Here is a 15050-nt window from a genome sequence, read left to right as displayed (position 1 = left end):
ATATTCAAAGCTATTGTAATTATATAGGAGCTAAAATAATAAATCACACTATTAAATTATGAGACATGATGAATGAAGGTAGAATAAGATAAAAGATAGTATTTTTGAGAATCATTTTGATTTTGTAACCAAAAGATTAACTAATAAAAGCTATTAATTGATAAGATTAAGGATTTTAATTTTGAATAATACAGCCCATACCGGGAGGTATGTACCGCGCTGCTGGCGGACCGGTACATGGACCGTCCTGTCACAGACAAAATTCTAAACAGGATGTTTGATGTAATGCTTATGTGTGTCCGTGTTTTTTGGTATGTTCATGCTTTGCACAACATGTAGAGGGACGGTCGAAGGCTTAACGACCCCATTTTAGTTGGGTTTGGTGGTCGTTTTAGGCTTGTAAATAAAGGTTGTGTCATGTGGACACTTGCGAGAGATATTCGGTGTGCGATCGTTCAGAGCTTATGAAGTCTGTTTGTAATTTGCATTAGTTTTGAAGTGTTTTATGAAATGTTTGTTTGTGGATTCCGAGTGAGACACTTTTTCTAACCCGTTTTCTCTTTTGTAGGTCCTAAGGGACCATGGGAGGTTTCGAGGAGGCTGACCTTTGCGGACGGACACGCAAGGGTGCCGCACGACTTAGGAAAAAACAGCTAAGTCCGTGACAGATGGTATCAGAGTTGGACAAACACTCATAGAAACACTTGGTATGTAAAATGTGGGGGACCTAGCGGGGCTGCGTTGAGGGTAGTTAGCACGCGCGACCGTTTGGGGGCAAAACGGGCATGGAAATGTAGGGAAAAAGGAGTCGTTCAGAGGAGCGAGCATCTGAGATTGACATTCAGAGGAATGGCTAACCCTTCGCGCAAGAAGCACAACGAGGATAAGCAAGCTGGGAAGAATGTGTAGCGCATAAAGGTTGGGGCTGAGTTTGAGCTACGGCTCAACGTTAGTAACCCTACTTGATGGTGTTCAAGGTAAGCGAGGTGCTTGGTAAAGGATGAGACCATGTAAGGTGGAATGAGTTATTCAACGAATGAAAGAGTTATGCAAAGCTCATAGAGGTGAGGGGAATTGCTAACTCAAAGAATTCGGTACTCATGCAAATGCTTGTGTGCGAATGATGGAGTGTTCGTGGCTATCCCAAGACGATCGAAACTTGGCGTCATAGAGCATTGAAACTTTCTCTTCAGCATGAGAAGGATACGTCCGTAGAAGGCTGAAGTGTGCAGCGAGTTCAGCATGTTGCTATGCCTCGAGGGGTGTAGCGGGGGCTGTATTGATATGGAGTCGCAATCTAGCAAGTGCGTTTGCGGTAGGCAGAACAATGCACAGTTTGTTCAGCAAGGCAAAGTAGTCAAGGGGATGGTGGTCTCCGAAACTTTCAAAGAGAAGGAAATGAAGAGAGAAGTTGCTCGAACGGGACAGATATCCATGAGGGATAAGTCTCGGCTCTCCAAAGGGAGAACCATGTGCAACAGATCGCATATGTTGAGGAGGAGGACCACAAAAACAAATTTACAAAGCTTAACGGACCAAGCGAGCGGCAAGGAGTCGTCGCATGATCTCACTTGAGATAATGCATTGGGGGAATGCATTGTGAGATCGAGTGGGGAAGCGACCCAAGACAACACAAATGAAGGCACACTTGGAGTCGATATGGAGATCAGACTCAATGGAGGGTTGACCTGTGGAATGGTGGGTGTAAGAGCCACCATCAGCTCAATGCAAAACGAGGAGCGGAGCAACTTGGGTGTAACTTGGCGAAGTACTTAAGCCGCATGAAGGGAGCTGGCATAGAAGATGGAACATGGAGCGGAGGCACAGAGCTTTCCTTGGACAGAGGTCAAGGACATGAACTCTTGCAGAGACAAGAGCGGGATCATGTCGTTCCGTGGATTACTCATCTTACATGGTGCCAAAGACGAAGGGAGCTTCTGGGCACATGCATCTTACCTCAGAGAAGTATTTGACGGAGGAACTGAGGCGACTCAACTTGCGGAGGCGAAGTTGGGTTCAGAAGACCTTGGCATGGGGCAAGAGGACACGGAGGCGGGTACTCTTGAAGAATATGCCACAGTGTTGCCATTCAAGTTGCTATGAAGGGAGTGGTGCACAACGGAGATTGTGTTGGTAGGGGCAGAGGCTTAGGATCCAGATAATGGTGCACAAATTTCAGCGAAGTCAATGGACTTCGGGAGGTACTAGGCGACGGACTATCCTAGAGCGGTGTTTCATCTAGGTGTGACCCGAGGGCGGGTGAAGGAAGGTCGATTGCCAAAGGAGCGAACACAATCGAAGGTAGAAGAGGCCACGTTGTGTTGGCAGAGGCCACACATGGAGGGATCACAATCCGAGTTCATCCCACAAGGATTAGAATGTAATGAAGATGTCACCAGGAGGCGACATGGTGTAGCGGATCGTGGTGGAATAGTTCGTGGCAATGCGATACACACGAATCTTGTCCCGTGAGGGATTATATCATACGGAGGTATGATCGGGAGCTACTGGGAGCTCCACTTTGGTGAACAACACGATGGAAAGAAGGGCTATGGATTTAAGGAGTAAAAGCCATGATACCGTAGAGGCGGGTCTTCCGTGCGTGCATCGAATTTTGCATCGGATTAAAGTCTTGGTCATCAGCATATGGGGGCTGTGTACCACCGAGGGAAAAGTTCGAATGCAAGTACCATTGAGTCCCATGGGAGGGACTTGATCATGTAGTGATCGAAGCAGCTAGAGAGTTGGACTACTCTAGAGCATATTCGCTTACGGGAGCCTGACAAGTTAAAGGACAAGGCTGAGTAAGCGAACGTTGCTACCAAGGAAGCTAAAGAGAACAGAATCGGTGCGAACCCCGCAACATGATGGCAGGGGCCATACATGGGAGTTGCAATCTGTCTTTCCATCGACTAAGGGGAACTGCTTGGAGAACACGAAGGTGTTGAAACAGGGGGTCGAAAGGGGCGATGAAGCGACGACGAGTCCAAAGGGACTTAGCTACCCAAAACAAAGCATCAGTTAGAATGGAGGTGGACTCGGAGGAGTGCTACATAGATATATCTACCGATCGTGAAGATAAGGATATAGATGTGAGGCGACAGATAGTAGGGCCATGGGCATGGCAACGCCTTGGTACAACAGAGGTGGGACTTTCATGAAGTCATCGATCCCTTGCTCTCACGGAGGGAGAGCACTTGGTCGTGAAAGGGGCTGAGGAGGTGGAGCATGCAGAGGCAAACTCCAAGTATCGAGACAAGGCTGAAGGGCAGAGGCCAAGGAACTTCGTAAGACCGGTGTCATCGAGCTTTTTATCAAGATAGCCGAAAGTGAAGGACTTCGGGTCGTGCAAGAGTGCATGACCAAGGAACGAAATAGGCAGTATGCGGTGTTGTACCTTTGCTACTCAGTGGAGTAGGCGGCAAGGTTGATGGAGAAGGCGGTACAATCCTAGAGGCGACCAAAGCTACAAGAGACTTGCTCCAAGTTGTGGTGAAAACTTCTTACATTCCAGAAGTTCGATGGCATTGAGAAGGTGAATCACAGTAATTAACTCAATGCAAGGAGTGCAAACATTTCAAGTACTTCAGAAGTGTGAGCAAAGAGCAGGCGAAGGCCAGTAACCAGCTCGATGCATGGAGTATAACATTCAAGGAGACAACGAAGTCAAGTAACCTTTGCCTTCTCAACCCTTAAGAGAATGGGCGAAACCGAGTACCCAAATTTTCTTATCTATCCAGCAGAGGGGCTCTACAAATGTTCAAAGACCATTCGAAGAAACTAAATGGAAGACAATAGTTGTCAAATTCACCAATGGTGATCAGTGCTACTGAGAGTAGATTACCCGCTTCATTTCCTAAGAGAATACTAATCGAAAGTGGAAGTGATGCGAACCTACTTAGAACTGACAACTAAGTAAAAGAAGAGTCGATGGGCAAATTTTGTGGAGGAAGGATCCAAAAACTTCAAAAAGTTCAAGCAGCATGAGGCATTTAAGAGACTGGCGCATAGCAAGGATGGTCTTTTCCTTCATCTGAAGGATCTGCAGGAACCAATAGGGATCAACACAACTTAGCCAACCCCACATTAGAGCCAAGAGGTGCATTGCAGCTGGAGCAGAAGATTGAAGACTCAGCAAAGGCGAGGAGTTGTAGTGTCGGCAAAGGCTTCGACGAAGACGTCGAAGGAATAAGTCTAGGAGAATGTCACAGACAAAATTCTAAACAGGATGTTTGATGTAATGCTTATGTATGCCGTGTCTTTTGGTATGTTCATACTTTGCACAGCATGTAGAGGGACGGTCGAAGGCTTAATAGCCCTATTTTAGTTGAGTTTGGTGGTTGTTTTAGGCTTGTAAATAAATGTTATGTCATGTGGACACTTGTGAGAGATATTCGGTTTGTAGTGGACCATTTTGGATCATTTGTTATGCGACCGTTTAGAGCTTGTGAAGTATGTTTGTAATTTACCTTGGTTATGAAGTATTTTCTGAAATGCTTGCTTGTGGATCCTGAGTAAGGCGCTTTCTCTAACTCGTTTTCTCTTTTGTAGGTCCTAAGGGACCATGGTAGGTTTCGGGGAGGTTGACCTTTGCGGATGGACACGTAAGGGTGCCGCACGACTTAGGCAAAACCACCGTGACAGTCCGCTACCGTCGATTGGGGTTGTTTTCGCCCCGTTATCGTCCTAAATTAGGCGGTGGTATTAACCGAGGTAGAAGAAAGAAGAGTATTAATTGAGGGAGAAGAAGAGGAGAACCTGAAGATCGACATCGCTCTCCCTCCTCGTTTGTCGGTGACTTCTCATCCACACGGGGAGAAGAAACGGTTTCTTTTCCCTACTTTTCCGCACAGGCAAAAAAGAGGCGACATCATAGAAAATAATTTTTTTTTCTTATATATATATGTATATATACATATTTCTTCTCCCCACACGCCAAAAAGGGTGATGAGACAGTCACCCTTTTCTTTTTTCTTATATATATATATATGTATATATATAAAACGAGGCGACGTTGCATTGGTTTTCTACTCGTGTGGGGAGAAGAAATCGTCACCCTTTTTTTTTACTTATATATATATATATACACACACCAAACGGTATACCGAAATGTATCGCTCGATATATAGTATCGTACCGTATCGAGCGAATCTTGAAACTCCGGTATGATACGAAATTTCAATCCTTGGATAAGATAACTAATGGAAATATGTAGAGAATTAAAAAATCACATATAAATTTATTGACTTTGAAAAAGCTTTTGATAGGCAGGTAGGGAGCTCCTAAAGATTTGTTATGATTCATCTAAAAAGAAAGGCAAAACTACTAATTGTATTGATGTTATGAAAAATGCATAATGGTGTAGTTACTGGTATTAAACCTGTAGAGAATGTATTTAGCAAATTTCCTATCATTATATCAATGATTAACTTTATGCCATTAAGTTTTTATATTGGTAATGGAGGAACTTATTAGTCATGTATATAATAGACTTCCTTACTGTATGTTCTTTTGCTAACAATATCATTTTAGTAATGAAAGTTTAGATGAAATTAATATTAAATTTGAGTTTTGGAGATTGAACCTATCAAATGCAATATTAGTTATACTAAGAGAACAATTAACTATGTAGTTATAATCATTGAGCAAGAAGCTTTTGTAACCAAAGTATTTAGGTTTTTTGGAACTATTATTAACTTGGAAGGAGAGATTCAAGAAGATATTGTTCATAAAGTAGAAGTGGATAATTAAAGTGAAAAGGAGCATCAAGAGTTGTGTGATCATAAGACGTCTCATGGTTTAAAAGAAAAATTTGATAAAACAATATCTAGTCTATCATGCTTTTTGGATCTAACTGCTGAACGGCTACGGGAAAAAAAAAATTTATATAGCTGAGATGAGAATGTCTAGTATAAGGAAAAATATAAAAATATTTTTTTTGTGAATAATAAGATATAGCTGTGATAAAACATAAAATGAGAGAAAGATCATTTAAGATAATATTGACTTGTTCAAAGAAGATATATAGATGCTATGGTTGCACAAGATGAGTTGATTGATATTACTAGTGTGAGTTGACATAGTGAGAGATGAAAAGATTTTAATAAAAATAATATAAATATATTTATCTGCTCTTTAATTGAATCAGAGATTTATGTAGCTGACCCCAAATAGTTTGGAACATGCTATTTAAATGCTCTTGTATAGAGCTCAATGGTGGGAAAGACATGTAGCTGGCCTCAAATAGTTTGGAACATTATAGCTTGTTATTGTTGTTGGTGGTGATGGTATTCCTCGAGGATATTGTTGTGATGCTTCTGCATGAGACTATTCATAACACCTGGTGCAGGTGTGCAATTGAAATTTTAGTTCGTACTGCTTAGCTTAATGCAAATTTTGATGAGTTAGTCTTTATTCCAACCTACCTTGGAGAATTCTGTTTTTTTCTTTTTAGCGAAATCTATGGTTACAGGGAGTTGAACAATTTCGATGTGCTATGGAACTTGCACCACACAATATATCTGCACACCTTGGGCTTGCTTCTGGGCTGCTTGATTGGTCAAAAGATTGCATTAAATCTGGAGCATTTGGTTGGGCAGCTGATCTCTTACAAGTGAGTTGTCAGGACTGTTTCAAAGCTTACCCCCTCTCAAGGCTTGAGTGCTTTATATGATTATATGTGCATGCTGGTGGACTATAGGAAGCATCAGAAGCTGCAAAAGTCAGTACCTGTTTGTCTGGAAATTTATATTCTGCTTGGAAGTTGCATGGGGACATCAAGGTATATGTCGTAATTAATAAATTTTATTGTTTTATGGGTTTTGTTTTTTATGTACTTTGCATCTTTAGACTTGTGCCTATTGAAACTCAAATGCTTAATATGAATGTACCATTTAGTTCCTTGTGTGATGGTAACTGCTTGTTGTAGTTTTTGGTGTTGGAAATATGAATGTACCATTTAGTTTTTGCATTGTTTAGTTATCAAGGGGCTCAATGTTCCTAGGATTATTTATGTCTAAGGTTTTTATTCTTCTTCAGTTCTTCTATGCTTCTTCCCCTTCACATTAGCTCTTTGTCTTGTTCTTATGTTGTTTGACTTTTTTAAGCAGGAGTTACATGCGAACAGAATTGAAGCTCCACATTTTTGGTGCCTTATACTTGTCAAACTTCTATTAATGTTTGATAAGTTAAATTAGAACTTCAACGTAAACTCTTAATTAATTAAGACAATGAAATAAAAAAAGACAAAAATGAAATCAAAGTCTTATGGTCATCATGCTTGTTTGATATCTCTATTAATCATACACTATGACCTAATCTTTGAGGTGGAAACGCAGCAGAAATTAAATCCAAATAATAACTATTTCAAATTCACAAGAGATTTGCTCTCTTACCTTTCTATTGTCCAATAACACTAGCTTCTTTTTCCATAAGTGGGAACCATAAAGGCACTTGCCTTCTTGCAATAAGTTTCCCATTTCCCTCTTTTTTGTGCATCCATCAAGAGAGCAATAGTAAGCAAGGAGATCTATGCCCTTACATAATTTGCCAGCCCAATAATTAGCATACAGAAATCCCATGCTTGGCCAGCTTGATAGTTGTCAGTAGATCCATGTTATGAGGATTGTGCTTTTAGACATTGCCCTAACTTTTTAATGGGCACATAACTTTTTTCATCTTGACATCATACTACTATAGTATGTCCAAGTGGTATGTGCTGATTGGCAAAATCAGGGTTCACCTTATTGGTTCATATCGGTGTATCGAACAGTCAACGTATCGTTCTGCATGGATGTACCATTTGTTGGTATGGCAAGGCATACTGATGGCATGGAAAAATGATCGAAAATAGTTCCAAAAATTCTTGCAAAATAAAAAAAAGTTAAATTAGGGTTTTTAAGATGGAAATAAATGTAAGTTTAGTATAATTGTAGCAAAACAATCTAAATTAGGAAAGAATAATAGTAGATATCTTTTTTAGGCTTTAAGGAGTAGCATCATGGTATGTTTCGCACTATCCTTTTGTTGATATTGAATTATTGACAAAGAAATGATTTGAATTGTTAGATTATTTGTTAAACAACTTAAACTTTAAGATTCAAATGAATCAAGTAATCGATCGATGGATATACTTGGTTCTACCATCAAAAGAATGACAGGACTCCATGAGCGGTGAGTCGGGGTTCTCGACCCTATATATCTGTATATCAATTTGATATATTTGTCGGACCTAATCTTAAAATTGATCTCATGACATAGTATATTGATACACCGTATGTCATTGGTGCATCAATGTGGTGATGGTTATAGTTTGATTATCGTGAACCACATATGTTCGAGACGGCTCTTGAGGCAAGTACGTTTGTGACATGTATTGTGACAAGTACGATCTGTTACTTTGTATCATAAGATCGATCACCATACTATTGTTCAGAGAAGAATGACCAATTATCACGTCAAGCTCTATGATTTGAATCTTGGGTGGCATGTGTAAGATATTACTCCTCGGTCTATACACCATCCTCAAATTATGTAGAGAGGGCCATCGACTCCTCGACATCGCCGCCATCATCAGTTGAGACACTACTGTTCAAGTCGCTGTCATGTCTCCAGACCAAATGGATTGCTAAATGCGATTGAGAAGCTACATACTGTTAATTCTCCCTAATTAGCCTCCTATGCTTGATCCAATCCACAAATCGCAGCTTTGTGGAGTTCAAGAGAGTGCAAATGAGAGATATGTGAGTGAAAAAGTGATTGGGAGAGTAGATGAGTTAGGGCAAGTGCAAGGGGAGAGAATGAGGGGGTAGAAAGGGTTTAAGAACCTTAGATCTGGTTCAATTTATTAAATTGGTTGTGAAATGTTGCAGTTTTGTGGTATCATGTTATGTTAAGCTTCAATTTATCAAATGACTTATTTTTCACTATCTGGCATGTTAATACAGAACTCTGAAGTCTGAATTACTTTTTTATGCATTTTTTGTTGATATTAGATTGCATATGCAAAATGCTATCCATGGGGAACTGGAAGGATTGGATATGAAATAGATGAGGATCTCTTGAAATCTTCCATCATCAGCTGGAAAAAGACATGCTATTCAGCTGCAATTAGTGCTAAACACTCGTATCAGCGGGCTTTACACTTGGCTCCATGGCAGGCTAATATTTACACTGATATTGCAATCTCTGTTGATTTTATTGGCTATCTAGAAGAGAGAAACAACAATTATTTGGAAATTTGGTAAGCTATTTAAATAAAACTTTGGTTATCGCATCTGAATATAAGAATCAGGCTAAATTGATTCTGTATTTATTAGGCAGCTACCTGAGAGGATGGCCCTAGGTGGCTTGTTGCTGGAAGGAGTTAATAAGGAGTTCTGGGTTTTGTTGGGATGTCTGGCTAGCAGTGATGCTCTGAAGCAACATGCTTTGATTAGAGCGTTGCAGTTGGATGTGTCTCTTTCCTCATCATGGGCATATCTGGGAACGGTAATGATGAAAGCATTCATGTATTGCCAAGTCTTGAAACATAATAATCTGATTTTGTTAGTTTGCAGCTCTATAGAAACTCGGGAGAAAAGCAATTGGCATGTCAAGCATTTGATCGTGCAAGAAGCATAGATCCTTCTTTGGCATTACCATGGGCTGGCATGTCAGCTAGTTATCAGGATGGGTATATAATGAATATTTCTCAAGACCCAAATATCATGTTTCTTAGGCTTTTGACATTTAGCAAATTATTTCCATTGACAAATATTATCTTAGGCTTTGCTCGACAAATGAAGCTTTTGAAAGCTGTCTGTGGGCTGTGCAGACACTGCCTGTAAGTGCCTTTCTCTCCAATACTCTATTGCCTTTCTCTTTTCTGAGCACATTGAAGTTTTGCATGTGCAATTTAATCAAGGGTTTTCATAATGAAGTATTTATTTGATTTTGATTATTGATTTTGTTATAATTTCATAATTAATCGACAGACAAGCTCTGAAAAAATGAATTTCATTATAATGTATTTATGTGACTACTAAAAAACTGATTTTTTCTTGAAAAAATTGCGATTTTGAGATTTCTGTAGTTTGGTTTTTTAATTATATGTTGAAATAAATTACTTTACATTCAAAATAATCAAGCCACTGCAGATAGACTTCTTTATTTGTTGGTTATCCAGATATTTTACACACTTGCCATTTGAAAATTGAATATAATCACCACTTATACATTGTAATTCCACTTATTTGTAGGCTGTTGTTTTAGCTATATGGTTTCCTGATTGTGCTTATGATCTGGGTGCAGCTTGCAGAATTTCAAGTTGGTCTGAAATAAATTATTTACACTCAAAATAATCAAGCCACTGCAGATAGGCTTCTTTATTTGTTTGTTTTCCAGATATTTTACACAATTGTCATTTGAAAATTGAATATTATCACCTTTTGTACATTGTAATTCCACTTATTTGTAGGCTGTTGTTTTAGCTATATAGTTTCCTGATTGTGCTTATGATTTGGTTGCAGCTTGCTGAATTTCAAGTTGGTCTTTGTGCACTTGCAGTTCTTTCTGGTCATCTGTCATCCCCGCTGGTATTGACATTTTGGTTAATTATTGTGTTCGCTTATCTAAAGCCACAACTATTTGCCTTAACGGTTAAGGCTTAACCATGTTTGTTTCTTGACTTGCTGAAAGAGAAGCACAAATTGTTCAAGCATTTCAGCACGCTAAAATATTGAGAGATATGTATATATATATATATATATATATATATATATATATATATATATATATATATCTATATATATTTATATTTATATATATATATATATATTGTAATTTCTTATTAAAATGTTTAAGGCATGCTGTGTGGTCATACTAGAATTTGCCAATTGTGAATGCCAAATAAGTGAATCTGTGATGATATTTTTTTTAAACAGATAGTGTCTAGCTTGAATGTAGTTTGGGTTGTGGATATCTAATTTGAACTTTTGTTCTCATCTAAGTTGACAGATTTGAGACATGAGATAGTCACATTTATAACCAGTTTTTGGTCACTGTTCTGTGGATGTTGACACTTGAGAAGGATTTTATGGCATCTGATTCGATATAGATTTGTCTACAGCCTATGCATCAGAGAAGAATTTTTTTCTTAATAATTTGATATTTTATTGCGTGTTATGGGTAGGTCCAAGTGTGAAAGAATATAAATTTATAAGTTTCATAAACTAAAATGGTCCAGATTTAGTGTTATTAAATCAATTGGTTTATAGAATCCATTATTAGAGTTTGACATGAGGGTCAAGTTTGTAAGATCCGTAAGATCAGTATGTTATCGGCTAGTGATGACAAAATTAGAATTGATAGGACACATCGTAGTGGATTTTCATTAATAATTTGATAATTTATTGCGTGTTATGGGTATGTCTGACTGTGAAAAGTTAGAATATAAATTTATAAGTTTCATAAACCAAAATGTTCCAGATTTAGTGTTATCACATCCATTGGTTTATAGAATCCATTATTAGAGTTTGACATGATGGTCAAGTTCGTAAGATCAGTATGGTTTCGGCTAGTGACGACAAAATTAGAATTGATAGGACCCATCGTAGTGGATCTAAAGGATCATGATTGGCCTTGAATGGGGTGCCGGTTATGGATCCGGGTATATCAGAATCAGATGATACTGTAAACTCTCAATGTAGTCATAAATTCACGGAAAACATAATTTTAACCAGGTTGATGCAAGAAACTAAGGTAACACTGATTTTGAAGTTAGATAAGACTAGTTGTTCTATACTTGGTTAGGTGAGAAAAGATGTTAGTAACATTCATCAGTTGATGGATCACTTTGGTTTTTGTTTTTAACAGTTGTAGACTACATTGTCATTCCATATGTATATGCCTGTCATGTTTGTTAATTAGGTTTTCAGAATATCATGCATTTGATTTGCAGGTAATTGGAGCCATAGGGCAGGCCGTTCAAAGGGCTCCGTACTTACCCGAGTCCCATAATTTACATGGCTTAGTATGTGAATCACGGACTGATTATCAGTCTGCAATTGTTGCTTATCAGAAGGCACGATGTGCTTTGAGAATGTTTCCCAACTTCAAGCATGATCTTCAATCTTCCTTCACTGATGTATCAGTTAACCTTGCTAGATCACTTTGTAAGGTAAATTATGTTTAGTTTTGGTTACATTGAATGCCTTTAGTCCACAGAATAAAAAATCATTTACTTATTCATTTTTGTAGAAGCTTTTCTAAAATGCCTTTTCAATTTTATTTCCTTCCCTCCAACCCCCAACTCCTCATGCCATCTCCATGTATACATATGCATCATTGATGGAGCATTTTTGCGTATCTTTATGCTCTCCACATTCTTTATTTTTTGCAGGCCGGACATGCAATTGATGCTGCACAAGAGTGTGAAAATTTGAAGAAAGAAGGTAAGGCCTTGAACTTATTTTCTACACATGTTCTAATGTGGGGAAATTTTTTTCTGCAAATTTCATGTGAATCATAGATATAAATAATGTGTCAATTTTACTTCTGGGGAAATAACTAGTAGCAGAGCAGGCTTTAATGATATTTACATGTACTTTTAATGTCATTAATATTTCAGGATTCCTTGATAGTAAGGGCTTGCAAATATATGCTGTTGCATTGTGGAAACTTGGACAATACAACTTAGCTCTTACTGTGGCGAGAAAGTTGGCTGAGAATGTCTCAACCATGAAACAGACATGTGCAGCTGCTTCCCTTGGGTTGATATGCACACTAATGTACAACATTTCAGGATATGACTCTGTAGTTAGAACAATTAGAAAATTTCCAAGTGAGTTTTTGCAAAATACAAGAATGAGTCTCATCGTCTGTGCATTAAATGCTTTAGACACAAATAAACAACTGCAGTCGCTTCTGCCAACCATTTCTCAAGCTGCTGCTTCTCATGGTATTGCCATTGAAATACATTCCATTACCGCTATTAACAAATTGGTAAGAGTATTCTTCTCTAGTCACAAGTCTCAGTATGTAGTTTTTTCTTCTCTGTACTCTTTTGAAGCAGGATAGTATAAATGTTCATTGTTGAGTTTAACTTTGCAGATAACTCAGGAGTCTCCTCAAACTGTAGCCATTGACAGGGGAGTAGATTACCTAAGAAAGGCCCTTCATATGTATCCTAACAGTCTTTTAATAAGGTAATGAGTGTTAGCATCCTATATCTGATCCTCCTCTTATGACAACAATTTCTACCAGTGCCCTAAAAGCTTTCATGAGGAATCCTATTGCTGTTTATGCAATCTTGGTTTTCTGTAATTATTAGTCTAACATGCTTTTATGTGGCTTAGCTTTTAGTGTTATGTATGACTTGTGCTGCTTTTTATTTACAAGTTCTGCATCCTTTCTGCATTGTCTAATTGTTGCACAATTCAAAATCTGTAACCAAGTAGATGATCCACCTGCTAGCCTTGAGTGCTTAAAGATGAAACCAAGAAATGCTATATTGAAGCTTGTCATATCAGAATTTTGAATAGATTCTAGCGTGGATAAAAGAAAATCACATGTAAAAACTGAATACACCAACTTGCAACTTTTATCAAGCTGAAAGTTTCAAAAGTTTGAATCTCTGGAACCTGTAAAAGCAATAAGAAGACAGAGGGAAAAAATGATAGAACCCTTGCAGATTCTAAACTTGGGGTTGATCTCTTTAGGGGATCAGCCTCCTTGGAACTCTATAGGGGTTCCTCCCTCCATGTTGCTGCTCAAAGGTTGCAGAAAAGATTCATCTATTGCTTAAGAAAAGAGGAGGAATACATGGCTATTTATAGGGCTTCTAAACCCTAACTCTTAATAGGACTCCTACTTAAGTCTCTTACTTCTAACCAACGCCTAATAGGACTCCTACTCAAGACTCATATTCCCTTACAACTCCTAATTCTTCTCTAAGAAAAAACCTCATAACCCTAGCCGGCCTCTTCATCTTTTTAATAGGGGTCGGCTTAGGTAGGTTTTACATGAATGTCCCTTTCAATTAGGACTCTTCTAGCTAGAGTCCTAACAGACCCGCCCTCTTCAAATCAGTCTTGTCCTCAAGGCTGAGATTCCATGAACTTAGGGAACCAGGTCTTCAGCTTCTCATATGGTTCCCATGTGACGTCTTCAAGTGGTAAATTATTCCAATGCACTAGTACTTCAGTAGAGGGACGTCGGCGACGCATCACGATCCTGCGATCGAGGATGGCTTGTGGTTGAGCATGAATAACTCCATCCTTAGTGGTGTTGGGCTGTTGGATCTGGGGTGACTCGTGTTCTCCCAATTTCGGCTTCAGGCATGACACGTGGAAGACATGATGAATTTTGGCATCCTCAGGTAATTTAAGTCTATACGCCATTGCTCCAATACGCTCTGTGATCTAATAGGGCCCAAAAAATCGTGGAGATAGCTTCATGGAGGCTTGAGTGTTGATGGAGAGTTGCTTGTATGGTTGTAGGCGAAGATAAACCTAATCTCCTACTGAAAATTCTCTTTCGCTTCGTCGTGTGTCGGCTTGCTGCTTCATTCTGGCTTGAGCTGTAGAGAGATTATCTTTTAACAGTTGTAGGAGTTTGTCCCTATCAATCAATTCTTGTTTAACCTGATCTACCTTGGCCGAGCCAATTACATACTTTGGAATCACAGGGGTCGGTCGACCATACAATGCTTCATAAGGGGCACATTTTGTAGATAAATGATATGTAGTATTATACCACCATTTGGCCCAGGGAAGCCATTTTGCCCACTCTTTTGGTCGATCGCTAGCGAAACACCGAAGGTACGTCTCTAAACACCTGTTTACCACCTCTGTTTGGCCGTCAGTTTGTGGATGATACGCTGTGCTCATCTTGAGTTTGGTGCCTTGTAACTGGAATAACTCGGTCCAAAATTTACTAGTGAAGATCCTATCACGATCACTTACAATGGACCTTGGCATCCTGTGCAGTTTAACAATATTTTTTATGAAAACTTGGGCAATACTAGCAGGAGTGTAGGGACTTCTCACAGCACAAAAATGAGCATATTTCAT

General features: G+C 39.0%; 1 protein-coding gene across 5 annotated transcripts in view; it reads left to right on the top strand.

The window, feature by feature from the left end:
- The window catches only part of LOC135623342 (tetratricopeptide repeat protein SKI3-like), a 54636-nt gene that overhangs the window by 17365 nt on the left and 22221 nt on the right, over positions 1-15050 (top strand). For 4 of the 5 annotated variants that reach the window (XM_065126197.1, XM_065126199.1, XM_065126196.1 and 1 more), the window contains 11 exons: positions 6455-6613; positions 6701-6781; positions 8994-9241; positions 9318-9489; positions 9558-9673; positions 9766-9823; positions 10509-10574; positions 11939-12157; positions 12380-12431; positions 12608-12981; positions 13090-13184. In XM_065126197.1, the coding sequence (XP_064982269.1) occupies positions 6455-6613; positions 6701-6781; positions 8994-9241; positions 9318-9489; positions 9558-9673; positions 9766-9823; positions 10509-10574; positions 11939-12157; positions 12380-12431; positions 12608-12981; positions 13090-13184 (1640 nt within the window). The remainder of the gene's footprint in view (positions 1-6454; positions 6614-6700; positions 6782-8993; positions 9242-9317; positions 9490-9557; positions 9674-9765; positions 9824-10508; positions 10575-11938; positions 12158-12379; positions 12432-12607; positions 12982-13089; positions 13185-15050) is intronic. The other variant, XM_065126198.1, reaches the window with a different exon arrangement.

Source organism: Musa acuminata, chromosome BXJ2-9 (genome assembly GCF_036884655.1).
Source record: "Musa acuminata AAA Group cultivar baxijiao chromosome BXJ2-9, Cavendish_Baxijiao_AAA, whole genome shotgun sequence".
NCBI classification, from domain to species: domain Eukaryota; kingdom Viridiplantae; phylum Streptophyta; class Magnoliopsida; order Zingiberales; family Musaceae; genus Musa; species Musa acuminata.
The sequence above is the reverse complement of the archived record's forward strand: the minus strand, read 5'-3'. Positions and strand labels throughout refer to the sequence as shown.